This window comes from Rhamphochromis sp. 'chilingali', assembly GCF_963969265.1.
Source record: "Rhamphochromis sp. 'chilingali' genome assembly, chromosome: 6".
Lineage (NCBI taxonomy): Eukaryota > Metazoa > Chordata > Actinopteri > Cichliformes > Cichlidae > Rhamphochromis > Rhamphochromis sp. 'chilingali'.
Window position 1 is genome coordinate 9,519,745 of NC_137933.1, and position 27,491 is coordinate 9,547,235.

Here is a 27,491-nt window from a genome sequence, read left to right on the forward strand (position 1 = left end):
CACAATCTCCCAATCCTAAGGAATCAACACACACACACACACACGTTGGGACAACAGCCTGGGGGTGTCCGATTGACTATAGGTCTAACATGCAGCACACTCTGTTCATTATTACATGTGAGCAGGATGCTCAGGTGTTTAAGAGGCGTCCCAGAATGATGTGGTTCAGAAACCAAACCCGCAGATTAAGGAAATGAAGCTGAGGCCTCTTTGTCCGTCTTCACACTTCAACACTGAGCTGGGAGCAATTAGCCACTTACGGCAATTGTGGTGAAACACACACACACACACACACACACACACACACACACACACACACACACACACACACACACACACACACACACACACACACTCAGGACTGACTGAGAAACACATGTTCTTTCTCCCGTATCTTGTATTCACGATCTGTCCCTGTCCGAAGCACACATACACCTCAGGTCTATCCCATTACATGAGCCCCCAGGCCCAGCTTGCAGGCTGAAAAGCCCAATTTGTTTATTCCTGTGGGGATTACGGGGAGGGAGGGTAGAGGGGGTGAAATGCATCTAACAGAGCGCAGGGGCCCCCTCGACCAAAGCTCTTTAATTACTGCTCCTCCTTGCCACCACCCCCCCCATCCCTCCCCAACACCACAGCCTCCCGGAACTCAGCCACAATGAACTTGAGCTACAGTTAACTGCACAGCCACTCTCGAGGTGTGTGTGTGTGTGTGTGTGTGTGTGTGTGTGTGTGTGTGTGTGTGTGTGTGTGTGTGTGTGTGTGTGTGTGTGTGTGTGTGTGTGTGTGTGTGTGTGTGTGTGAGTGAGAGTGAGAGATATATGGACAGAAAAGGAGTAAGAAAGATCACCAACAAAACTCACATCCCCCATAATACTTCTTTCCTCCTCAAAGCATTCCAGCTTGGCAGAGGCCAGCACAGAGCAGCGAGCTTCGACTAAACCAACATCATCCAGCTCATCACACCAACACCACTGCTTTACCTGTACAGTTCATACACCTGTGTAAAGAGCAACAAGAAGACAGTTTCAAAAAGACACTCCTTTATTCACATATTAATGAGAGTTTTCGTTTTGGAAAGGTTGGAAGATGCAGCTGCTTAAACTTTTTCCTCAGCGCAGCATCCCTCATAATTGATCCGTGCCAGCCAAACAACCAGCAAGAATACCTCCTAAAGGGCTAATAACAAGGAATGTTTACAATATTATTATAAATATTAATATTTATAACCTGCTGATGTGGTAGACTTTAGAACTGCTCACTTTCACTTTGCTTTCAGTTTCTGTAACTCTCCCTCGTTGCATTTTTTTTTTTTTATATCTCCATAGAAAATTTTTCTATGGAGAGTTCCTGCAGTTATTGTGGTTGTTCCACCATGCACTATGCAGCTAACTAGGCTAACCCCCAGGAAAACAAAACAGTTATCCTCTTCCTCTTTCATAACTGAAATTCAATGGGAGAAACGCTGATGCAGTACTATAGTAAGTAAAGAACATTTCTTTCACAATGGTAAGTAATTCCCAAAAGGGAAAAAAAAAACAAACAAACCACAATTTAAATAAATCACACATCTTTAAAAAATATGTCAGAAACTGGAATGCAAATAATAAATAAACAATAACAAAAGAAAAAATCTGAAAACTCAGACATCATCTTTCTACAATAGGTTACTTTTGTAGAAGCAGGACTATGTTGGGTTATATTTGTGCTTCACAGATGGTGACTGATTTAAAAAGAGCACCAACCTAACCAGCATCACAATCGTCTAATTAACTAGCCTAAAGCTTATTTCAGCTCCTCCCACACAAAGGGTCGCCACAGTGTATGGATCCAAGTATTTGCTTTGGCAGATTTGTACATCAGAGGCTCTTCCTGGATTCGTGTCACCAGGGATCTTTCCCACGTTAGATGAATCTGTCTAACCACTATACTATGGCACCACAGACAGACAGACCTGCCTGAAAGTGACAAAAATAGTCAGAAAACAGTGTTTTTAAGAGGCAGGTGTCAGGTAATTTCAGCTATCATCTCCTAAGTTAGCAGTGGTAGCACCTGCAGCATTCTTTCCTTGCAGACTGATATCTGAACTGCTCAGGTTGCTCTGGTCTCGTGGTCGGTGTACTGTGACGCAGCTTAAATGCAACCGTTCCTTCTTTGGATCAAAGTACTGCTGAACTGTGCTGTTTGCACCACTGTCGTGTGTATTTGTTTACAACTGTCCATCATTGAGACACAGACAGAGAAGGATGCTGTCATCTGTCTGTGTCTAGATAACATCTCAGACCCAACAGCTAGCTGAGATTTTACAAAAACAAACTATGGCTAATTCGTTCAACTAGTGGTACCAAATTTTGTGTCCCACAGACAAAAACAATTCTGCTTTATCTCCAAAACTGACATCAATCAGATACATGTTGCCCGTAAAAGATTATATAAATTTCCCTCTGCAGTGCTGTGCTGTTCCCACAATGCCTGGTGGGGCTCCAAACAAAAAGACCCCGGGCAGCCTCGACCACAGTTAACCATGTTAAAGAAACAGTGGAGCAACTCTTTTTCTTCTTTGTGCACTCATTTCTGTGTATTTCACTCACTCTCCCCCTTTCTTTTCTTCACCCCACCATCACTGCCACCAACCTCCTCTCACACGAGGAGGTACAGAGGAGAGAGGAGAAAGAAAAACAGAGGGTGGGGGGTAGGCTCGAAGATTGATTAGAGGCAGAGAGGAGAAATGGTTGAGTTGCACATGAAACACAGAAGCAGCCAGAGATGACTCTATTCACACTCATTAAAGAGCACCTTTCAAAGACCTCCTTCCCACACAGATATATGGAAAACAATTGTTTCTTCTCTTAAAGGCACTCTGTCAGCATGAAAATTGCTTTTTTTGTTTGTTTGCTTTTTTTGCGGGGGGGGGGGGGGGGGGGGGGGGGGGGGGGGGGGTCCTAGAAAGACTCCAAACATCTTGCCGCACCTCACCAAAAAACAAAATCTCAATCTGGCAGACTTTCTTCTTATATACAATCACTAAGCTTAACTTTGATACCAAGTTTATCACCTAGAAAAAAATAAAAGGCGTACTGCTAAACGACACGGCTCAGATCTTTTGGCCACTTAGACATCAAATGATTAGTCACTGCCTTTTTGAGCTTACCATGAAAACACATTTAAACTAACTTTAGCAATAAATCTCTCTTTTTCTGTAAGTACATTTATTATTGCTGCTCTTTTAATACATCTGACACTAATTTGACACATCTGACACAACATTGTCTTTGTCAAGAGCACTTGGTGAACCCCAAATCTACTACTGTTTTCAGCTCAAACAATTTCAAAACTGTAAAAAACACCAAACAGTGGCAACCTCTTGTCCCCATGCCAGGCTCCCACCACGATTTTGATGATGAAGGAATGAGAACAGGTGGCCCAGTGGCTCCAGACGCATTGACACGCAAGTAATCATCATGACAGGGGGATTTGGACCCAGAGCAGACCGCCAGAGGAAACATGATATCCCCTGACATCATGCTAGACGTTTGTTCCACAATGACACGTTTTTCTGTGCTTGGGCACACATTGCAAATACATAGGGTTTTTTAATAGTTTGTTTTTATTTTTTTAACCTCTGATTATATCACATTTTCACAATACACAGTATTCTGAAGTGTTATGCATGATGCAAATATTTGGCGTTATTTCCTGTGATTGTTAAGTGAAAGTATAAAAATAATGCTGCAAGAACTCCTTGGTCACATTTGCACTCCTACAGCCTGGCAGTTACCTACAGTATACAAACTTCACCAACACCAACAGAGGAAACAATCACAGTCCTGCCCTGAGTGCTTTCTAGGAAGCGTAGAGACACTACAATGAGGAGCACTGGGCAAAAAACACAAGAACGACTTTGGACAAGAACACAACTTCTTCCAGGATTTCATAATTTGGCCTCTTTTTGTTCTTCAATGTGCGTACTGTAGACTTCTCTACAAATACCAGCTCAGGGCTCAGCATCTTTGAACTTAGTTAACTAAGCTGCCACTGATAGTGTATAAGCGCAACTTCCCCTCAACTAATCCCCTCGTAACGGTTTGCCTTGATAACCTTTTCCCTTCGTCTCTTCGCAGGCCCTTTGGCCTTTCCATAATTTCATCGTACATGTACAATGACAATAAAGGGCTATTCTATTCCTCTCTTTCAGTTGGTTTTTCTCTGCCTTCTGCACCAACTGGACCTTTAACCTTGCTCTATTTGTTATTCTCTTCAGCGTTCAAGTTCCTCCTCTCTGACCCTGGCTCAATTATTCCTTACTCGTTCCTTAGTGCGTTGTCAAAGAGTAAAGACCGCAGTTTTATAGCACTGGCTATGTTTTTTTCCCCTCATCGAACAGACATGCAGTGGCCTCCAGCTTTAGGACATCTCATCCTGACGCCAGCAGAGTAGCCCATCTCTTTTTTATTTGCCTCTTCAGTTACAAGAGAGACGATTGTTTAAGCAGAGCTGTGTTCCAGCCAAGACCTGCTATAAATCTGGGCTGATTTAGACTGCAGCAGCTTCCCGGAGAAGGCCATGGCTTTGGGCATACACTGAGATTTGATGTGCTTGATGGTCTGCCAGGGGATTTAGCTTAAGCTAGTGTAAGGATTTCAGTCATAACATTAATAATACAAATACTGCATCAATGTTGAAGCACATATAGTTACGGTTTGTGTGTGTAGGTGGAATACAGGGTAAAAAAAAAAATCTTCTACCTGGCTATATGTATTATTCAGGGTTTTTTTTTTACATTATTTTATTTATAAAAAACTGTAAGGCAATGAAATCCTAGAAAACTAATGTCATTTCGCACTGACGCTGTCCAGAGCCAGTCTGACATAAATAATGGAGAAAAAGACACACTTATGTTACATTATACACATTGTCAAACCACCCAAGATTAACACCGGAGCTACCAGCTAAAAGTGTATGCATCCATAAGCTCCAAGTAGCATATCAGCCATCAGGGCATTTGCAAAGCTGGTCAACGTCCTGGGAGGAGCTTTGGGATCAATGGGCCTGCCAAGCGGCATTAGTCCTCCTAGCCCACAGGATCCGTCTCTGCACACAAGAGCACAGGGACTTTAACTCTGATCTTATTTATGTGCACACAAAGGGCAGCACAAGGGGTCTTTTGGTGGGGCCTGTTCAAACAGAAGGCCGATGCGGATGGCTCTTTAAGGGGGCCGGCCTACATTGACTCTGGGGAAGAGAGAGTGGCTGACAGGTCAGTCTTAAAGCTTTAAAAAATGGGGCCGGGATCAAGGGGTACCGAGGAAAGGGAGAGAGAGGGAGCCTCAGCCTTCTCCCTCTTCTCCCCAGAGACCGAAGGGAGGCTTAAAAACAATGAGTCTGTGCTGTCGAGCTAAGAGGAGCCAAGAGTGAGTGCTGGCTAGGGGGACGTTAAGGCAGGGAAGGCTGCCTTGGCTGGTGGGGCACAGGGGACGGATGATCTAGAAAAAGGGCCTCCACCTTGTCCCAGCTGTCGCAAAACCCGGCACAAGTATGCGTCACATCTCTCCAACACTTTTGCCTCCTCTGGCCTCTGTCCCCTGTGCAGTGCTAAATCAAGAAATGACCCAGCCCCTCTCCAGGATGGCAGGGCAGGCAATGCTTTGGGGGATGAAGGGCAAAAGATCAAAGCCCTGAGGAGAGCACCACAACAGCTCCATCCAGCTGGACGCTTCACTCCTGTCACCTTAGTGTGGGGGGTGCTGACTAGGGAGCCGTTTTGTGGGTGGGGGTGGGTTTCAGAATCATAAACCAGCATGGCACTAGGTTGTATAGCATGTGGGTGTATATGTGTGTTTATGAGGGAAAGAAGGAGGGGTTGGCTAAAGTCAGATGTGACACTGTGTGAGCCAAAGCAGAGATCTGTCATGGCTGCCATTGTTGCTTAGCAATGAGACGAAGACAAGGAGATAGATCCAGAAAAGAAGTATGCGGGGGCAAAAAACTAACAGGAGGAAGAGAAGAGGGCAGAAAAGTAGACTGAGTGGAAAGAAAACCTCAAAAAAGATCAACATAAGTCGAGAGCCGGGCGCACGTGTTCTCTCAGCTCTGAATCCTAAGAAACCCACGTTCCTATATTTTTATGCACGTGCAACGCACATCTGCCCATGTGGTTGCGTGTGTGTGTGTGCGCTCACCACAAAAGGTTCCCAAATTCAAGCAACACAAAAAAAGTTGCCATGTCGTTCGTTTTATGACTGCCACAACCCAAACGTGACCCACTCACCCCACGTCCACTGACCTGGAAGTTACGTTCATTTGGGGCAGCCATTTCCTGGGTCTATAAAGGAGAAAGCGGAACTGAAGGAGACCGGGGGTGAAAATGGAGGGGCAAAATCATTAACTGCCAGCACAATGACCGTAGCTGTGTCCGAGTCCAACCCAGTGTTTTGGAGAGGTCAACCTCTAAAGATCTGACAGTCCCACAAGCAACACTGAGCCTTCACTAAGGGGAAAAACAGCCCTCTGACAAGACTACAGACAGAGGCGAAGAAAGTCTATAAACAGCTGGCTGCTCACAGACAACAAAGGAAAAAACTGCCAGAGGCACCCGCTTGCTTCCAATGAGTTAAAAACTGAGCCAAACTGAATGAGTTGCTGCTTTGAGAATCATGCATGATAATTCTGGTGTATCAGACAAAAAAAACAGAAGATCTCCGACCTCAGCTACCGTCATTGGAACATTTCCTCATTCTTGCACTTCAGCTATCAGCCTTCTTGGTCCCATAGCATCAGCATCCAGCCCCAGGGGCCATGAGGTAAGGCCATGCTGGAGTCAGAAACTCTTGTCTGGGCATGACAGTCTGGCGTAGTTGTTCCTGGCTTGGAACAGATCTAGAACTTGAGGTCTGCCGGTAAAGCAAGCTCCAGAGCAGTCAAGGTTACATCAAGGACCAGACAGTCAGACTCAACTGAGAAACTCTGGCAAAGCTCCAATCTTCTTTTCAGTGCCAACTACTGCTTAAATCTAAGCTACGTTCAAGCCCAAGTCCAGTATGGCCGATAACATTCATGGTACTCTATCAGTGTTGCTGTCCCTCATCCCCAAGTCACCCCGTGGTGCTGTCCCAATGTTCCTGCAAGGGTTACCAAATATAAGACGTGGTTGGAAATAGCTCAGATTAGCCTTTGGCAAAGTCAAATGTGTGTTAGAAGAGATGTGTGTGTGTGTGTGTGTGTGTATGTGTGTGTGTGTGTGTGTGTGTGTGTGTGTGTGTGTGTGTGTGTGTGTGTGTGTTGGATAAGGAAATAATCAAGTGGCTGGATAGGAGACAGGGAAGAGAAAGAAACTCAATAAATAACAGCTAAGAATCACAGGTGAGGCACTTACTCTTACCCTTCGTTCACCTTCAATTTTTCTGATTTCTTTTGGGGTTTACTATATATCATCACTTCAATACTTGACAGTTCGTCCGGTGCTGTCTGACAGAGCCACATCTGAAGTGGTTATAAAAAACTATCAAGAATAATAAACCTATTTATATTTCAAAGTAAATGGAAGACCGTAAACTAAAGCACAACACAGCCTGGTAAGAAGCTAGTATTGCAGCTGTGTTATGTGCAGGTTGAATCCAACACTGAATTAGAAATCAATTCCTACTCAAAAAGGCACCTTACGGCGGAAACGCTTCTATGTCGAGAACCTCTCAGCGGAGTGAATCAGTTACACGTTGATGGTTCAGCTTCCTCTCGTGAAGCCCACACACTGAGATATAGATGCACATGTAGAGCCAAAAAAAGGGATGAGTATATTTAGCATCTCTTCCTTTTGATGTTCACCCCTTCGCCTCCCCCAGCCTGCATCTCGCTTTCGCACTCTCTCTCCCTTTCTAGTGCCATTGCTCTGCAGATAAGAAGCGCTTCTTCTCTCCCAGAGGAATGGAAATATCTGCAAGGACATTGTAAACACAGTAAACAGGGCACAACACCATTAAGTTGTCCGTGACTCAGCGCTGGCACAGACATCCTGAGCTGCTGCTGCTGCTGCTTTTAACAGGAGCAGCAGCAGCAGCACACTTGTCTTTAGGAAAGATAAAGCAATTTCAGTGCAGAATGGGAAGCATATTTGATGTAGCTGCTTTCATGTCACTATTCTTTGGTCTCGCTGACCCATAATGCTTTTCTGCAAAGTGATCCAAGTTAAGCCGATCCTTAGAAAAACTAAACTGCTTGATAGGTCAGCAGCCTTTCAAAGCACTAAAACAATGAGACGAGTAAAGAGATGCTGATGTGTGTTGTGAATGATTTTTTTCTTTTTGACTTTTTGACTTTAAATACTATTTAATAGACTTGTCGAACATTTTAATAGACCGGGCAGCAGCAGAACAGGACGTGTTGTATATTAACTAAAAGTGTTTGGATCAAGAGTAGTTTGACAAGAAAGCATCAGCACTTCTCTCCTGCTATTCATCACAATTAGTGCAAGCATTGTTCTCAGGAAGAACACAACAGAGCACTGCTGAATTCAACATGCCTGGGCTCCTTCTCTTCAAGAGGAAAACTAAGACAACTGTAAGCCTAAACGGTATAAAGAACATAAAATCAATTGCTGAACATTACCATTTGCTAAATAAATACACCAGTTTTGTTTCAAAACAAATAATCACCGCTAGCTGAAAACATGGAATGACAAAAGGATTAGGTCCTAATTTGGTCTGAAGCACTTCCTTCATACTCTCTGTACAATGTTGCACGTTTCAATTGGATCTGAACAAATTAGTGGTGCATCATGTGTTGCATCGGCGTTAGCCAGTCTGACGCTGCACTGAATGGTGGCTCTGTTGCAGAGTAGCGAGCCCTGAGCCGTCTGGCTGATAAAGAGCACGAGGTCAGCACTTGATGTCCCCTGGACATTGTCTTACTTTTTATCTCAGTGCTCTGTCAGTAGTCCGTTCGGGTAAAAAAAAGGAATTAAGGAAATGGAAAAACTACCATTTTTGTGTCTCATACCATATGACCTGACCGACAACTTTGCTGAGAAGAGACACAAAAACTAAGTATTTGAATTAAAAACAGGTTATTTCAGGTTCTCGCTGCCTTTGTTCTCTGTGAAGTTATTTAGGTCAACTTTCCATTTATTAGTGATCAAAGATCAAGGAGTATCAGATGAAGTGTAGCTGGGCCAAAATAGCAGAGGCCCATCCAGGATATTATTCGCATATCAAGTGAGAGTTCTACAAAAGCCATGGCTCATCTCTTCATGCTGCAAACACCATTCCTAATTCTTGCTGGTGCCGACCACACCACTGTGTATTTTTGTGCTGGAGTAACAGCTGTGAAGCAAAATGATACGGAAGAATTGACTCCAACCTACACTGGGCCGCATGAAGGACATTTCACACTCCAGTTGCTCCTACTGAGAAGGCACCAGAAGGTAGATGACAGGTACAGCATCCACCCATCATCCTGACCGCCGCTCCCTTCCTGAACACGAGCAGAGGTTAGAAGCAGTTCAAGGGTAGGGGGAGGATTTGTTTGCATTCCTGGGCCGTTTCTGTGCTGCCTAAGTGGTCAGACAGGTGTTTGTGCATCCTGGAGGCACATAACCTCTGCGTCCTCCTTGGAAGGGGGACAGGTCACTCGATGCGGGGGAAGAGCGCATTTGTGCACAAGGGGGGCCGGGGGGGGGGGGGGGGGGGGGCGAAATGATCAAGCACACTCCTCCATCAAGAATAGCCTTCACCCAAAATCCCCGAGGCAGGAAGAGGAGGAGGCAGGGTGCTGACACCCTACACCTGAGCCCGAGTGGGTAGTGGGGGCAGTATGCAAGTGGCATTTGAGAGACTGTGTAGCATCAAGCCTTCAAGTAGACACCGAAATGGTCACAAGGGTTTCATTCCAATAGCTAGTTCATTTTAAATGTGGTTAAAAAGAAAATCTCGAATAGGTTTGAAATTGGATTTGACATTCTGATTCATTTGTTTCAAAAAATAAAATAAAAACAGTCTCATCCCAAAATCTAAACATCTGCTCCTTGGCTAGTTTGAAAAAACAGGGCCAGCAGAACAACTAAAACTGACTTCTAATCAGCTTATCAGATAAGAGTGAGTAATAAAATTATATCACATTTGCTAATCTAAATTAGTAGAAGTCACAGCGCCACACAGCTTGGTGTCAGAGGGGAAGCTAGCAGAGAACAAAGCCGTCAGAGCAGTAGACTGCTTGTATGGCTCCGTCACATACAAACTCGCAGGCCTCACTCATAAATCAATTCTATCCGGCTGGGGTGGCAGAAGAGAGCCAACACTAAATCCAATTATAAAAGGAACTGGCACCACTCAGCTTGATGACAGTATCCACCTTAACGCCCGAGGGGAACGGCCGTATGAGGGGTGCCAGCTTCAGCTGTGGCACCAGAGACGAAGGCAAACAACAGGGGGGGAGATGTTGGGGGTACATATGCGCATTTATTACAATCAACAGGCTGAGTTGAGTGGTTCCTAGCTGGTGTGAGTATGTTTTTGTGGCACTCTGCCAGAGGCACATATCTAAGGGCTGGACAACGATCACCGGGCACCAGCTGAACCTTTTTATTCCCGCAACTGCTGGGCAATAAGACTGCACCCTGGCACCTGTCTCACATACACGCACACACCCTAACATAAAAACGAACACAACAGAGGCAAATGCAAGCGGCATGAGAGAGACTCACATTTGAGATGCAGCACCTGTCGAGGATTTGCTATGAATGAATGCAAATGTACAGGAAGGAGACACCTCTGATTTCCTAAAGCCACATGTCGTGACCTTTCTCTCCCTGCTACAGGATTAAGCTCATCTCAGAGTCCACCCATGCACCTAAAGCTGAGCGTAAAGTTAATGAAAAGTTATTATGAGTACTGCAAAGAGTAAAAAGCCTTGAGCCTTTTCCACTGCTCTAACTGAAAAAGGACCAAACAGCAACCCTATTATATGAGCATTTTCAGAAGCAAGTGTGTTTTTTTAAACACCGCTCTAAAACGTGCTTTTGTCTTCGTTTAGCTTCCAAGGTTACAGCAATCAGTCGAGCATCTAAAGTCGTCAGCGGGAGGACACGCAGTCACAAGGGCCGCTGACTGATATTGTCAGGAGCTCTTTAGAAGTTTTCTCCAAATGCTGTTTATATCAAGTGAACACACTCTGCAGGAAATTTAAGTTCCACAAGCCACTGTATACAGTCCCTTAGGTTGAAGGCTAAAGACCCCGGGCTACAATTCCAGTCTTGTTACCAATTGTAGTATAGAAGCAGGTAAGAGAGATGAGATTAATAGCAAGGCATGGACATGTGTGTATAGCGTGTGCTTTTAGCTGATCTGGGTCATATGTATAACCAGTATTTAAATACCTTAATATTGCATGCACAACAAACTCGACAAAATCCAACAAAAATCAACCTTTGAAATGAAATTTGATGACTGAGCAATTCATTTCAGTGTGGTCTGTATGGTAACAGTTGTGCCTCTTGGTGAGATTGAAGCCATCCGACTAACAAAGTTGGATAAAGACTGAAAAATCAATGTGCAACTCTGGACACTAACCATCGTCTTAAAACAGTCTTGCATGCTGCTCCATTCAATAGGACTGAGTCCAGTCCTGGCTATGCTTTATGCTTAATTGAAGCTACTGCAATTGTGACCATTTGTGATGCATTTGCCCACAGAGAGGTGTTTGCAATCACCGCAAACTCCAAAATCCTAACTTCACATTGCTCAGCATGGATGATGTGCGTCGGTTGAATGCTGATTTGCTGACAAGTGGGCCGGAACACAGAAGGGCACAACAACGGAACAAAACAACAACAACAACAAAAAAAAAACCCCATCAAAGATAAAAAGAAAAAATACAATATCAAGAGTACAGACAGTGGCTGCAGTGTTTTCAGTTGTTTAACACTCAGTTTCACTTCGGCTCTTCGGCTGGCGGAGCAACAACAGAACAAAAGAGGCCCAGGGACAGTCTTTTTCTTAGAACTGATTCGCAGATACGTGTTTCTGTGTGTTGCAGAGTTTATAGGTGCAATATTCTAGCCTTAGCTGACAACTTAGCTCTCCACCTCCTAGTCCATATGTGGTCACTTCTGGCTCCAAATGAGCAAAATAGTGGCAGTCAAATGCTAATATCGAGTCTTCAAAACATGGAGGCCAGAACAATCAGGGCTGCCACAATGACTACATATTTTACCAACAGTCTGTGATGTGGACCCCAAAATTGTATCTGCTCTATTCCCAATGACTTCATAGCTTAGTAACTATGGACACTCTAGTAATCTGGCACCAAAGCGATACTCATGTCTTCCTTTGTCCATGCAGGAAATGGCATGAAAAAACCATTGTCTTGAATGCAGATATACTATAAGGATTGGCTTTAAGAAAACCACATAACCCATCACTGTTACCAGCAACAATCAAGTTGGACCAGCAATCAAATCCTTAGTTCTCATATAAAACAACAATTATGCCCATATGGGCTTGTAGCGTCATTGCCATTTCTGTCGAAAGAACACAGGCACACAAGCCCAAGGCCTCCCGGGTTGAAGGCCATATATACACAAAAATTACGAAAGACAAAGTCAAGCAAGTCTTTTAGAGAACCCTTTTGGGCCACGACTGATATGGAACAAGATCTCTAAAATAAATGTGAGCTAAGTTAAAATGAGGACAATGTGAGACGATGGACTTTGCCCAACATAGACTGATTTGTCTCTTGATGGCCAACGCAATAACTTTAGTAGGCGATTCTCAGAATAGAAACCCCATAGATCAACCACCTAGCAACAAAAGTGGAAAATCATGCTGACCCAATTAGTGTCGACTCTCAGCAGAATATTGTTATGGCCCGCTTCAGTTCACTACCATTCAGGCAGATGGCTCCCCTGGTTCTGGATGAGAGTTTTGTTGTTGTTGCTTTTCTTGTTATACTCTTCCATTAATTTTGGCTCATGGCCTAAAGGATAACTTTGGCCCCTGGGAGTGCTACCGTAGCTCTCAGCTCTCTTTTATTCTTCCTGTATGGCTATGCCTTTTCTTTTTTTTCTTCTTTTTTTTAAATGACAAAATATATGGGCTGTGATCAATCTATTGAACTTTTCAAAATACATTTAAAAGTACAAGGCACCAAAAAGATTTGCAATTCTCTGTTTTTTAAAACTCCATTGTTTACTTATGATTTTTTTTTCCAGGATTTTCCAATAATGTGGCCCATCAGTACAATACTGTTTGGCAGCTGACACAAAAATCTCTGTACATTTTCCTTCGTTTTGAAAGCAACATTATAGTCAAGACATATAAAAATAAAAAGCCAGAACTTCAAGATAGACATTCACATGAAATTCAACCTTCCCAACAAGTATGAGCCAAATCACTTTAATACATCAGTATCATATCACTTCGATAAAGAGATCTGAGCTTCAAAAGCCTTGACAGACTCGACTTTTCAAACATTCCTTTAGCTCTTGTTGACCCCTGTTGTAATCACACTGCTTCATTCGAGACATTCAATGCATGTGATTAAGACAGGGAGGTGCAAGTTAAATCAGAAATCCAAGTGCAACCTTGCAAGCAGACAACACCGAGATAGACAGCCTTTATTTGTGAGAAAGCTTTCAGTGTTTGGCGAGAGAAGAAACATGTTCATCTGACACTTTGTGTAGCAAACACAATCATGCATGCCTACCGACAGACAGTGGGTCAAATGAGGATTACTCTGCTACTGAATAATGTATTGCTACTTTAAGCATAGCAAGTGCCACATATAATTCCAACGAATGTCTCACAGTTTCCACAAAAAGCAGGCATGAGTTTACATTTGAGCTGTGATTTGACTGTTTGCTTCAGCAACGGTTAAGCCACCGTTGCCTCAACAGTCCTTTAGCCCCGTTTATTTTTTACCAGTCTGTAAATGTAATAAACATGAATACAACACTGTCTGCTACTTATTATAAACTCTGTCCATAAAACAATAGCAGACTTTTATGGCACTGACTCTCAATCAGTGCACGGTAAACAAGGCCCGTTATCAGGCCCTGCTAAGCTCAGCTCTATTCTGATGGCGTTGTTATGAAACAGAGTGGGAGTTGTAGTATTATACATAGCTGCCTGTGTGTAGGCCAACTCTTTAATCAGTCACTGTAATTGCCGGGATGGACTTTGAACCACAGACATATTTGTCTCCGCTTTTCATCCATGGCTAAACAACTCGGGGCCCGGCAGTGCAGGGCTCCTGTCCCAGCCCCGCAAGCAGCCAAGCATGGAGGAGGAATGGAGGGGTCACAAGAAGAAGAAAAGAGTTTTGGCTGAGAGTGGAAAGAAGAGGGAGAGAAGAGGAATAGAGGGGGTGGAGAGGTACAGAAAAGAAGGAAGACAGCAAAGTAGAGGCGGTGAACGGAGAGGACATGATGGTACACAAGTCCCTAGTGGCAGATTGAGTGCTTTGAGGAGCCCAAACAGAGCTCTCCTCTGAATACTAAGACTTTTCATAGAGGCAACACTGCTACAGAGATGCAAAGCCTCTCCTCTGAGGCCCCTGCGATATATGGGGGCTTTCAATTGCTTGTGCAAGAGCAGGTCTAATTGGAAGCTGAGGCGATATTAGAAGGGGAGCTGAGGAAAAGAAGAGAGGCAAGGAGAGGTGCTTGATTTAAGGGCCCATTGTTTTAACAAGTACATTTTGCCTCCTCCTCCTTTCTCCTCATGGCCTCCGCTTCAGATGCCCACACTCCACAGAGTCAAAAGGCGGCGTGTAGCCCCTCTGAACGAAAAGGGGCCGGGCTTGTTTTGACACTTTGTCCTTCTTGGCTTCTGTGAAAAGGCCGTTGCTTCTATGGGCCACTCGAGTTCATTAGGAAGTGCTGCTCTTTCAGTCGCGTCCCCATTCCGGCTCCAGGTTTCAATGGAGCCTCCACAGCCCTTCACTGTTTGTTTAATAAAGACCCTTACCACCTCCACAGCTACCTCCTCCATTTCCCTCATCACAAGCTTAGCTGAGTTGGTGCCTGCAGGGTAGGGGTCCACTGACAGAAAATAGCGAAGAACAAAGAGCATTGGATAGGATGTGAAGAACAAGCGCAAAGACATATAGCAATGGTGGGAAATGAGGGAGAAACACTTTTGCCCTGAACCCATACCGAGCTTCACCTTCATCACAGCGGCAAAGCAACCACTCTCTTGCAGGTTATGTGTGTTTGTGTGTGTGTGCATGTGTGTGTCTAGAATTAGATTTCAGCTCTCGCACTTTTGGGTGACATCACTGTGCGTCAGTATCGATGGGACAAAAGTGTGAGATGTCACTCTAGAAGGGCAAAAGCACTCTGAGATCATATGAGCCCCAAGGAAGCTTCTCTCTGTGAGTGTGTGTCTGTGTGTACATGGAGATAATTGCTGTGGGAGAAGTAAAAATGGAGTGACTATATACCTGAGCTATTACAGACAGACAGTGTTTGCACAGTCACACATCTTATACAATTGTTCTTATGTACATCAGCAAATTAATGAGAAATACAGCAATCGTGATTTGACAAAACTTTTTGCTTTAATTCAAAGGGTTTACTAAAAATAGTTCCTTAAACATTTAGATTAAGTGGCTCAAAAGTAACAAACTGACATAACTATACAATTTTTTTGATGATTTTAAAACCTCCAAACTATCTGAAACTTTTAGTTTTATCTTTAGTGAATGTAAAGCAGGATCTGTTGAGTTGACTGATTTAGACATTTAAAAATGTTACATTTCTTTATCTTGAGGAGGTATTGGGGTTCTTTTGCATTATGTTTTTGGTTATTATTCATGTATACAATGGGGGACAGCCCCGTCAGCTTTGCACCATTTAATTATGTCTGCACAGTGAAATACCATCACTCCAGAAACCTCAGAGTTCACTCTCCTGCTTCTATCAGAAGTACCATCAGCAATAAACGTAACAGACCCAGGTCCACTGGGAGCTCTACATGTCCATACCATAACACTGACTCTGCCATGTTTGACAGATGATACTGTACGCTTTGCTTTTCTATTCCACACTCTTTTCTTCCCCCCTTTCTTTCAGTCATCCTTGCATTCATCTGTCTAAAGAATTTTCTTCCAGAACAATGCAGGCATTTTTAGATGTTTTTTGCTGTTTATTCCTGGTTTGCATCTTGGTGTAGACCCTCTGTATTTACACTCTCAAAAGGCATGCGTTGGGTGCAGACTCCGACAATGAAATGTCTACTTCCTCGACAGTTCTTGACCTCACTAGATGTTCTAAAGGATTCCTTTTTACAGCATCTTGCCAAGTCCACAAAGATCACTCTGCAATCATCCAATTTAGTAGCCTGCCATTTCCTTTGAGGCTTGTTGGTGTTGCTTTGCTCTCAAATCCAATCTTTGTTTTGAGGATTTAAAAAAATAGTTGATATGGGCATTCCTAAAGCCTCTGCTCTCTTTCTGATAGGTCTTGTACCCTGTTAATAGCCTCCTTCAATTACATCCACACTGCTATTACTGATAGAAAAAAACAAGACCCCACATTTACAGTTTCCATGAACAACTATGGAAAACTCCAGACCTTTAATGTAGGTTTCAAACCAAAATGTGGTTTTAGCGTTACAGTTAGGTTATGGTTAGGTTTAGGCTGAGGGTTAGATTAGGCATTCATTTTTGACGCTTAGGGTTAGGGTTAGAGTAAGCATCTAGGGAAAACATATTTAAGTCAATGAGATGTCCTCACTAAGATATGAAAAGGAATGTGTGTGCGTAGATTTAATTCCATAGGTGGTACAGCATATGCCTGCTCCTGGTTGATTTGGGTTAAACTGCTGGGCATGGCTGAGCGTAATTACAGTCATAAGCCATTAATAACAGTTGCTCAGTTATGGTAAAATGTAAAAACAAAGGACAGAGGTAACAAGGATTGTGCTAGTGACAAAATTAAGACTACCAAGGAGTCACCCACAGGTACATCTTTGCAGGAAGTCTTTTAAATCCATTTTTGGCCTGGTGACAAGAACAGGAAAGGCGTTCACTTTCAAAACTCTCCCATGTATCCCTAATCAATAGAGCTCACTTTATTCTTATGGTTGTAAAGTAATTATAGAGTGAATTTGGGTGACTTTTATTTAATTTGCCTTTTGTTGTCATTAATTTTTTTCGTGTGCTTTAAACGTAGGACTTAATGTTTAAAGAACTGACTGAATGTGCGTGGGGTCTAAGTAAACTCATATCTAACCCTAATCTTATCTAAAGCTAGAGATGGAAGCTGCGAGTGTGTGTGTTCCTAAAAGCAATGTCTGAACAGGTCATTTGTGCATGCAGGCATGTTGAGTGAGGTGAAGAGCCTTCATTAAAGCACCTTTTTAGAGGTAATCTAAGAGACAGCTGCTGTCTCCCATCTGCAGGACCCCCACTGGCAAACAGGAAGGGTGACTGAGTAATCTCAGAGTATAAGGTGCTCAGCAGAAGAGGAACAGAAGATATGATCTGAAAAACATCAAAAGACGCTCTGAGCTGCTTTTTCAGCTAAAACGCTCTTTTTAGAGTCTAATACAAACCAGGTTTACAGCTTACCCAAAGCATAAAATAGTCCAAAATATGATAGGTATTAACAGAAAAGCACAATGGAAATTTTACAGTACACTGTCCTCAGTAATTTTCAGTTTACGGATTAAAAAAGGACAGTTACTTGATATGCTGTAGTAGCCATTTAAAAGTAAATTCTAGCAGAAGAAAAAAGGTATTTTGGAGTCTGTGTACAAAGAGAGATGTTCAAATCCAGATCTTCTCTGCAAAAGGGGAGAAGACATGACAAAGACGAATGGAAAGGAAGCTAAGGGGGTGTGTGTTCAAACAAACTTGGTGGGCTGAAGATGAATCTTGTGGAGTACAACAAAAACCAGAGTCACGGCTTTGACATCAATTAAGAGAAAAATCTCCCTCAATCCATAAACCGCATTGATGCCGGGCTGTTTGTGAGCTGCCAAGCAGTCTAGAACAAAACATGTGCACGTGCACACACACAAACAAACTTAGTCCATGACCTCAGCGTAGTGAATGAGGTCATATTCAGTTAATAAAGAAGCATGTCTTTCACTGTTTATAGTTATTTATATCTTCAACTCTCACCCAGTCTGCTTTCTGTCTACTGTCTAAATGGTGAGAGGAGGACAAAGACAAAGTGGTTCTTCTATAGTGTTGGCAAACATTAATCAAACAGAGAAACACTGAGCTCCTATTGGAGACCATATTCCAGGCCAGATCCATTCAGTGCTATACTATAGTATTTATTGATAACGATGTATGTGAAATTGAGTCAAGATAAACTACAGTGGCTGCATACTGAGTATTGACTGAACATGTCCCCCAGTGTGGTTCACTGATGTCTTTTTTTAAGTAAAAGATGTCCTATAGCAATGAGTAATAAACCACCTAAATCCCCCATTCTAGACCAGAAACAACGTCCCTTGGGGGTTGCATCAAGAAACGCATCCAACATAAAATCGGCCACATCAAAATATGCAGGGCAGCCTGCTGTGTTGACCTCTTATTATTATTAGCTTCAGTCCCGTTGACAGTTATTATTGCACTAATACATTTGTGGGTCTATTTATCTGTTAGGAAAGCAACGCTGCCTTACACATTTCCCTGAAAGTGGAATGCAGCTCATTGATCGATCATCAGATCTTTACTTGGCATCAGCAGCTCTGTATCATACGGAAACTGCAAAAAGGTACAGTACATTCCTAGTAAATCTTTAAAAAAAAAAACACACACACACACACACACACACACACACACACACACACACACACACACACACACACACACACACACACACACACACACACACACACACACACACGACAACAAAGACATTGTCCAGTCCTCAAAACTTTGTCAGACGTTTCTCAACCCAAGAGCCATTTCAAAACCATATGTTTGTGTGGGCCCTGCACTCTGCAGTTAACCCATTAGACACGGTGAGTATACGCCTGCACAAATTTCCCTTCGTGCCCCCGCTAAAGACTGAAACCATGCAGACACTGGCCACAGACAAACGTCCTCTTTTTGTCTGGAAAGAGTGTCCCATGATGTCTCGGTTACTCAGATAATGCATAAGAATGAGCGGCTTATTTCAAATTTGTGGCTAAAACCAGATTTAGGGATGGCAAGAGGCCTTTCATGACAACAATCCATTGATGCCACAATCATTTCACACTAATGTCTTCCACCAAATTTGACAGAATGTCATTAATGTCCCTGTAGAAATTTCCCTATGTCACAGCAAGAAAGGATGGAGAATTAAGTTACTATGGATCCGAACGTGTGAGTGACCTTCAGAATGTCTTTGTGTCCCTGCCCCCCTCCCCTGGTTGTGCTCAGACAGTGAGTCTCCAGCCCTGCTTATCTTTCTGTCCTCTACAGCAGACCCCCGCTGAGACAGAGAAGTAGAGTTTATTACAGTCCCCAATAATCTGCAACCCCCAAGGAACTCAGATTCATACTACATGGCCTAAAAAATGTATTTTTTCATTTTCAGACCTGTGTGGTGACAGGGCATGAATTTTATGCCAGAAGAATTATAAAAGACAGCAGATGCTACGAGTTTTGCACTACTTTCAGATTCAAAGAATCACTGTGAAACAATGATGGGAACTTTTTTTGTTCCTAGCACTTAAACATGAAACTAACATTTGTATTAAAACTTTTTTGCTGTCAATGTATCGATTATATCACATGGATGACCAATTTCTCAAATGAGTCACTTGGGGTTTGGTTTTGGGGTCCAAGGATTCAACAGTCAAGCACAGATTGCGATGTGCTTGACTGTTGGACAGACAGTAAGCCTGATCTGTTCACATATGTGTTACCTTATCAGTCAGAAAGCTATGCATTCTCATTTATGAAAAGCAGAAAAAAGAAAATGTGTATTATGGTTGATTTAGTGAAACGCTAATCTATACAAACACATAGCTAACATTAATATGTAGATAGAGGCAAGACTTTTGGTACTAAAACCTTTATGGTTTCCATTTGTACTTCACTGGTAGTCCAAGTGCTACTGGCCATCATGTTTGAGCAAGCTTTGGTTACATGGATGCAGACAGAAGGTGGAGAGCAAAGGAGGGCTGATATTTGCCTAAATGTGCTGGGTAACATAAGCTAGTGAATGGAAATCTTTCCATTTCAAATGGAAAGGACATGAAAATCGTGCCTCAGATATCTACTAACTATACTGAGAGTTCCCTAGCACCAGAAAACAAACAAACAAACAAAAAACTCAGTGGGTTAGCCATTGTGTTTCAAGACTCGTGGAATCACAGCTAACAAAACATGTTAAAAATTCTAATTCCATAGCAAAACTGGTGAAATTCACTTGGCTTTGACAACGCCTGAATGTCAAAACTGAAAACCAACAAACCAACATTCAAGGAGTTTTCTGCTTTAAAATCACTGGGTAAAGCACAACCCACAGCTGTCAATCATCCATCCATCCATTTATCCAGTTCAGGATTGACACCTATTCCATAGGGCAAGAGGCGTGGTACAACCTGGACAGGTGCCAGTCTGTCGCAGGGCTGACAATCAACTATATGAAATGTAATGCAAATCACAGAAACCCTAATTCTGCTGATCTCATATTTGCTACAGTGGATGGAGCTGAATATTTTGATCTGACACAGCTTTTTATATCAGTTGCTCTTCCTGATGCAGTCCTTCCAGGGATTTGTGTCTCCTCCCAATGATGAACTGGGGATCTTTTGCATGTTAAGCATACATGTTAACCATTACACCATGGATACAAATGAAATGCTAATAAAATACATTTTAAGATCTGTCCAACCTGGACAGATCTTAAAATGTATTTTGACAGATCAAAGTCTGCACTTTAAATTCCACCAAATGTCATTACAAATATCACAAACAAAGACACACAGATCTTTTTAGCACGCTAAAGAAGCAGCAAAAGCAGAACAAGTCACAACTTTGGCACAGAGTTCCACCAGTGGATCATTTCTGCTGTTAGACTGGGAACCAATCTCCAGAGTGCTGCCAGCAGTTGACTTTGTTTGTTTCCTTGCTTTTGTGCTGTAAGACCTGACATGTGTAACACTGAATATTAGTGCGCTGAGCATAAGTGAAATGGGCCCAGAGGCAGTAGCATCATGTTCTGAAATCTGAAACGGCCCTAAAGACGAAAGCCACCCTCAGGGGTCTCTCTGAATGGAGTCAGGTCTTGCAGGGAGAGAAGCCGGTGATTTATAGGAAAGCAGAGGGACACGAGGAGAAAAAGGAGAGGGGTTAGAAGTCTGACATTTATCCTTTCGAGAATGTTGGAAGGGGGGCTGGGAATCAAGTAATCACAGGTTACCTCCACTGCTACCTTGGAGGTGCAATTCCATCCCCGCAATTCCATCCCCTCAGCACCGACAGACAAAGCACAGTGGGGGTATCAGGTGGCCCACTTTACCTTCCCCTGGTGAAAGCAAAAGGCTGGCCTACACCAACCTAATGAGCTAGACCAGAGGAGGGCACACACAAACACACTCATTTAGGCCACAAAAATCATATGCACTCATCTAACACAGCAGCTCTAGTCTCGCATCCATTAATGAAACTCTCAATTCCCCCAAAGCCCCCCAAAAAGCTTCTGCCAAAACAATCAAACCTTGCCAAGACTAAAGACAAAGCAGTCGAATTTACTGACCCAAACCACGGCCACATCCTCCACATCAACCATTCCCCGTCAGAGAAAAGTCGTCTACAGAGTGGAATCCGTACCAAAAACAACTTATGGCACGCCATCAATCTGTCTCTAGGCTGAGTTATTTGGAAATATCAACGTTGCAACACCATTAATACCAACACAATTACTCTGAGGACATTTAATCAAATGTGGTGTTGGAGGCATTTTGCAAGACAAAGCCATAAATTTTTTGCTGCAAATCCATGCCTGCAGGTTGTGTGAAAAGGAGACTGCATTTAAATATGTGTGTGTGTTTGTTGGTCCAGGATGAGGAGCGGCAATGTCAAGGGACTAATCAATCTGATAAGGCAATACAGGTGGCAGGGAAGGGCACAGAGGCTGGCAGACGAAAGCAAGCATGGGGCCAAATTCCCCACCTCCCCTTTCAGGCCGCTGTTCCTCCAACTGCCACCATCCACTGGTCTTAGGATTGTTTGACTTTCTTCTCTAAACTTCTACCTACTTCAAAAATCTGTGCCAAAATCATCTGCTATTTGATGAAACACGAATAAAGAACAGTACGAATCCCTGACTAACTGGATATTGCAAAGTACATTTTTATGACTTGAAAAGGGGGAGGGGAATCAAATTTTTCAGACCAAATCTTTTTCTCGTATTTTACTGTCATCGTTGCCTTTCTTTTTTATCCTCTTTGTTTGGCTGCTGCAGCAAATAAGACAAAAAAAAAAAAACACTCAAGGAAGGAGGTTTTTTCTTGGATGGCTGCCCAGCTGTCAGATTCATACAGAAGCACCGTCTCACTTTAGTCCTGTTCACTTGTGCAGTGTACGGATCATCGTGTAAGAAGAGCATTTCATCCCATTCCCAAAGGGTCATGGATTTTACATTTTAATGAGGCTTTATTGCCCACACAACAGTGATCGAATGTTTGGCGATCTTCAGTGGAATGACACCACAGCCTCTGACTCAAACTGCAAGTCTGATTGATAGTTGATCAGTAAATGGAGAGAGCACAGTGGAGATCGTGGGAGTTTGTGAGGGGGTGCGGGGGGTTACTGTCCCAGAGCACATAATTAAAGAGTGTAACACTCTCTCCAGCAGACCATTAGTCCAACACAGCCTATTACTGCGAAGCCACTAGACTTAGCTGAGAAGGCATCTTGACCTCAAACACGTTGAGACTCAGTTACCCACACACCCACACTCTCAGTTTGATAAATTATAGCCCTGGGGCATCTTCTGTCAAATGGGACCAGCAGCTGGCCTTCATAATGTCATTTACTGTACACAGCGTAGAAATTATAGCCTTTCCCATTTTATTCATCTCCACATGAACCCATAATGTATATCTTAAAATACGACAGTCAAAAGGGAGAAACTCATATGTCGATGATAGACTGGTGCATCACTTGGACAATATTTATGGCCAAGATGATGAACATTTCATGGTTTAGACCCACTGGAATTGAATTTACTGTCCCCATATAAAGATGCATTTATCGATGTCAGGCTTTCATTCATCCTGGAGTTTCCCCAACCACTGGATGGCTGTGGTATGAGATCCTGCCCTCAAAGAGCCACTAGTCTTAAAATAATCATTCATTAAGTGCAAGTCTTAGCTGTCCGAGTCAAATTACAGTTTGAAAGCTATTTCAGAGCCTTTTCCACACTGACAAAAAAAAATGAAAAAAATAAACCAGAGAGGAAATAAATACTAAATTTTTGGGATTCCCAAAAGGAAAGTGCTCAGATTTAAGGATCTTCAATTAAAGACTGGAATGCAAAACCACTATCAAGCAGAAGAATTACAAAGCACTGGAGCTGTGGTGTTTGCTACTCGCCACAATGGAAAATGCCAACAGCAGCAGCTTCCATTCATACCCAGTGCACAATGAAATGTTTCAGACATGATACAGGCCCGGCAGGCTTAATTGCTTTATGACAGAACAAGACTATAATCAAAGGAGCGCAGGCCTCCGCCCCAGATAAAGTGGGGAGGTGCAAGGAGGGTGGGGGCATTGATAACCATATCTGGAAGGATGAAAGGACCCGCTATATATAGCATGTCATCCAGGGTGACTTTTGTTTTCAATTGGATATTGACTCTTATCAGGTTGACATTTTAGATACAGTCTTCTGGTGACATTTAGAACTTGTTACAATTACACCAACCTCCATTTGATGTCCGACCAGCCAATTACAGATGTCATTTTCGCTATTCCTGTCAGGTAAATCTTTACACAGCATGTCAGAGTGTGCAGCACCCATGTGTGTATGACACTAAGCTCAGTGTGTGCTTGTGCACGTGTCTGTTCAGATATTGCCTCTGCTGGGTCCTTGCATTCCAGCGGCTGTTCTAACATGTTGTAAATACAAGGTGTTAGAGAAACATAGAAAGAGAGTAGTGGAAATATAGCAAATACTGCTGGTTATGGTGTGTCAGCGGGGGTGTGACAGAATCTAAAATATCTCAAATGGATATTTGCACAAAATAAAAGGAGATTTTTTTAAAGCCACTGTGCATCAGCTTATATGCCAGCCAAAAAGCAAATATTCTCTTAAAAATAAAAACCCTTTCATGAGTTACATGACCAACTTTCAGCTTCTAGGTATCCAAGACAACAGACAGATTAGAAAAGCAACAACATCTGGTTGCTTATTCCAACATCAGTCAAGAAATGTGTCAGATCTGACAGAACATCCCCACCATTCACCCACCGCGTACTGTACCAGCCGACGTCCTCAACCTCCATAAAACACCAAACAGTAAATAAATAAATAAGACTGATGAAACCCCATTTAAGCCTAAATCAAAGCGGCACGCTAACATTTAACACACGCGCACAAAATAAACAGGGTACGTGAAGGTAAACAAAAATAAAGAAACTAAAATAAGTAATAAAAATAATAAGCTTCACATATACAAAACGAAATGAGTGCTAAAAAATGAATATATATACACATTTTCACAAGTTTCAGGTATTACCATCCAAAGGACTGCTGCTACAGATCTGTGAGCTACACAGGTATGTTTGTCAAACAAGACTTTAAGAAAACAATGAAAACACACTCGAGCACATTTTCCACTGTTTTAACCACCTACATGGCCCCTTCTCTGTTACAGGGAAACTTGGCTGTAGTTTGAATGCGCTTATGAGAAGCAGAAAAAAAACAACCTAAAACTAAATTCTAGTGCCAAATAACAGTGGTGCAAAAAAAACAACCCTCCGTCCACCTCTTGCTCGGACCCACTGACATGCAGATCCAAGCCCGGTTCGCGCCGTTGTTGTCCGTGCATTTTCTTACCTGGACTCCGGCTGAGAAGCAAAGTTAGGAGGGCGCCCCACAGCACCGCGGCCAGCTGCATCGTGGACCCCGCTTTTTTCTCGCTTCTCTGGGCTTCCCTTCCCCTTCTTCCCTCCTCCTCCTCCTCCTCTTCTTCTTCTCCTCTTCTTCTTCTCCTGTGCACAATTAAATATCAACGGGCTTCTTTTACAAGAAGACGCTCCGGCTTTCACCCTAACCTCATAGCATGACTGGCTTTTTATCCCCCTTTCTCTCGGCGACCTCCTCCGCCTCCTCCTCTTGTGTGCGATAACGCGACAAAACCGGGATTAAAAAAGTTAACTCTGAGCTGAACGGCTCGGCTACGGTCTCCAACATGTTGTGCTGTGGTTCCCGACTCTGTGGACACGAAAAGGAGCTGTGGACTGTACCATGAGAAGGTTTAAGGGGGTGCTCCGTATGTATGATTCGGTTCCGCTAAATTAAAGTAAAGGTAATTTGCTGAAAATGATTTATTATTATCGTATAATAAGTTATATGACAGAATAAAGCAATAGTCTCCCTCAAGTTCTTTCTTTTCTAGGTGTTATTTTTCTTCATACCGCTTTCTGTTCCCCTATCCCGAAAGAAATCGAATCGACCAAAAAAAAAGAAAAATCTCTGCTCTCTGTATCACATTGTAAAGTTGCGTCTTTTTAAAAGGCTGGTGGTCCACAGAGGCGAAAGAAAGAAAGAAAGAAAGAACAACAACCTGCATTTGGGGCAATGAGTGAACAGCTTTTTTCTCTTTAGGTTTCCTCATTCTTACTTTGCTTTCCTTTTTTCTCTCTTTTTTCTTTAGACATTTGGTTGCAGCACGGGGTGGGGGGGGACTTCCCTGTTGTCACTTCAGTCATTGGAGGCAAATGACAGAGCAGTGGTTTTTACAGTGTGGTGTAATGACCATGAGATGAGGTCATTACACAGTCATTATTCAGTAGGCCTACCACAGATTTGCAAAAGTTGCCGGAGGGAAGTAATGGCTATATTAAAAGGTAATTAATTCCAAAATAAGGTCGCTGTGGAAGCATTATTTCTTTCCCCTGAATTAGCTTACAAAACGTTCCAGTGGGGATGACATAGTTACACCACAAATTGATACCATGCAGTTCTGTCCAAAAAAAAGGTCACAAAACTCATTAGGAGACACACATTGCACAACCCTGTGGTAACATGAAAGAGATTCCACCAAGCATAGAGAAGTTTTTAAACAAAATAAAGCGATTTTACCTCAGACTGCAAAACTAGATAGTATATTGTAGCAATTGCACATGCACTGAATTACATTCAGATGAGCTTGTAATCTGAAACATGTGACATGTTTTGGAAATATTTATTTATATGTAAAATTCATAAAAAGGCTGATGGTAGAAGAAAACCAGCTTCCCTCCCTCTGCAGCGATTCTCTTCTATTTTCTTCTATTTTGTTAGAAATGTATAAAAAGAGAAGAAAAAAATCCCTGTTTCGTAAATATCCCAATCACACCCTTGTTAAAGGGTCCCAAATTGAATACAAATTATATTTGCGGTGGTTGAAAATCAAGGCTAATTGTAAACTTTGTGTATTTTTTTTATTTTTATTTTGCTTCAGCCTGACATTCATTATGTTTCTGCACTGCAGAGAGAGCTGGTGCCAGCGGCGGCAGAAAAGAAGGACAAATAGCTCTACAGAAGATGCTCAGAGTGCAGAGAGTCAGTGCAGAACGTGGCTTTAGTGTCAGTGAAAAGTTATGAAAAGCTTACAGTAAGCCTCTAAAAAACACTCATGAAAAAAGCAAGGTTTGCAGTATGACTGTAACCACTGGGTACTTGTTAGCTGCAGTGAGTTGTGATACTCAGAATTTTGTTGGAATTTATTATAAGAGTGTGACTGCATATTTACAATATGAAGATCAAATTTTAAACATACCGCCCAGCACACTCACATGTCCACAGTCTCTTTGACTGGAAGCAAGGCTCTAGACTCCACTTTCTAATTATGAGGCAGCTTTAGTTGGGATGTGAGCTCCCGCCTTCCTAAACAGGACATCATCATTCAGCACACGCATCCTCTCCACTCTCCTGCGGCGTATCCATCAGAGTATTACATTTCATCCCAATAAAAGTGCTCTGCAATGTCACTTATTCTTGATTCGATGCAGAGCATTTTAATGAACAATGCTTTGGACAAATGACTTAGGCTGTCTTAAGAGAGAAAAAAACATTAAGCCACTGAACAGTTCACTCATTTATTGCTTTTGTAGATAACAGATCTATATCTTGAGATTATATTTGTGTGTATAAGACTCTGTAAGAGTATAAATATACAAGAGGCACAAATACTACAGTGTAGCACAGTGGCACATTATATAACCTTTAAGGAAACTACTTCCTTCAGAAATGTTGGAAAGACTTTGAGATGAAGGGTGGTGCTGCCACTCAAGCTATTAACAAATGATCCTTAGATGTAGCTGGATGCAAAAGGTGTATC

The 27,491-nt window shown here is 42.7% G+C and overlaps 1 protein-coding gene across 4 annotated transcripts in view; it reads right to left on the bottom strand.

The window, feature by feature from the left end:
• The window catches only part of lrp4 (low density lipoprotein receptor-related protein 4), a 109,430-nt gene extending 84,080 nt beyond the window's left edge, over positions 1-25,350 (bottom strand). For all 4 annotated transcript variants that reach the window (XM_080884062.1, XM_080884061.1, XM_080884063.1 and 1 more), the window contains exon 1: positions 25,004-25,350. In XM_080884062.1, the coding sequence (XP_080740188.1) occupies positions 25,004-25,064 (61 nt within the window). In that variant the 5' untranslated portion in view covers positions 25,065-25,350. The remainder of the gene's footprint in view (positions 1-25,003) is intronic.
• Between the last annotated feature and the right edge of the window lie 2,141 nt (positions 25,351-27,491).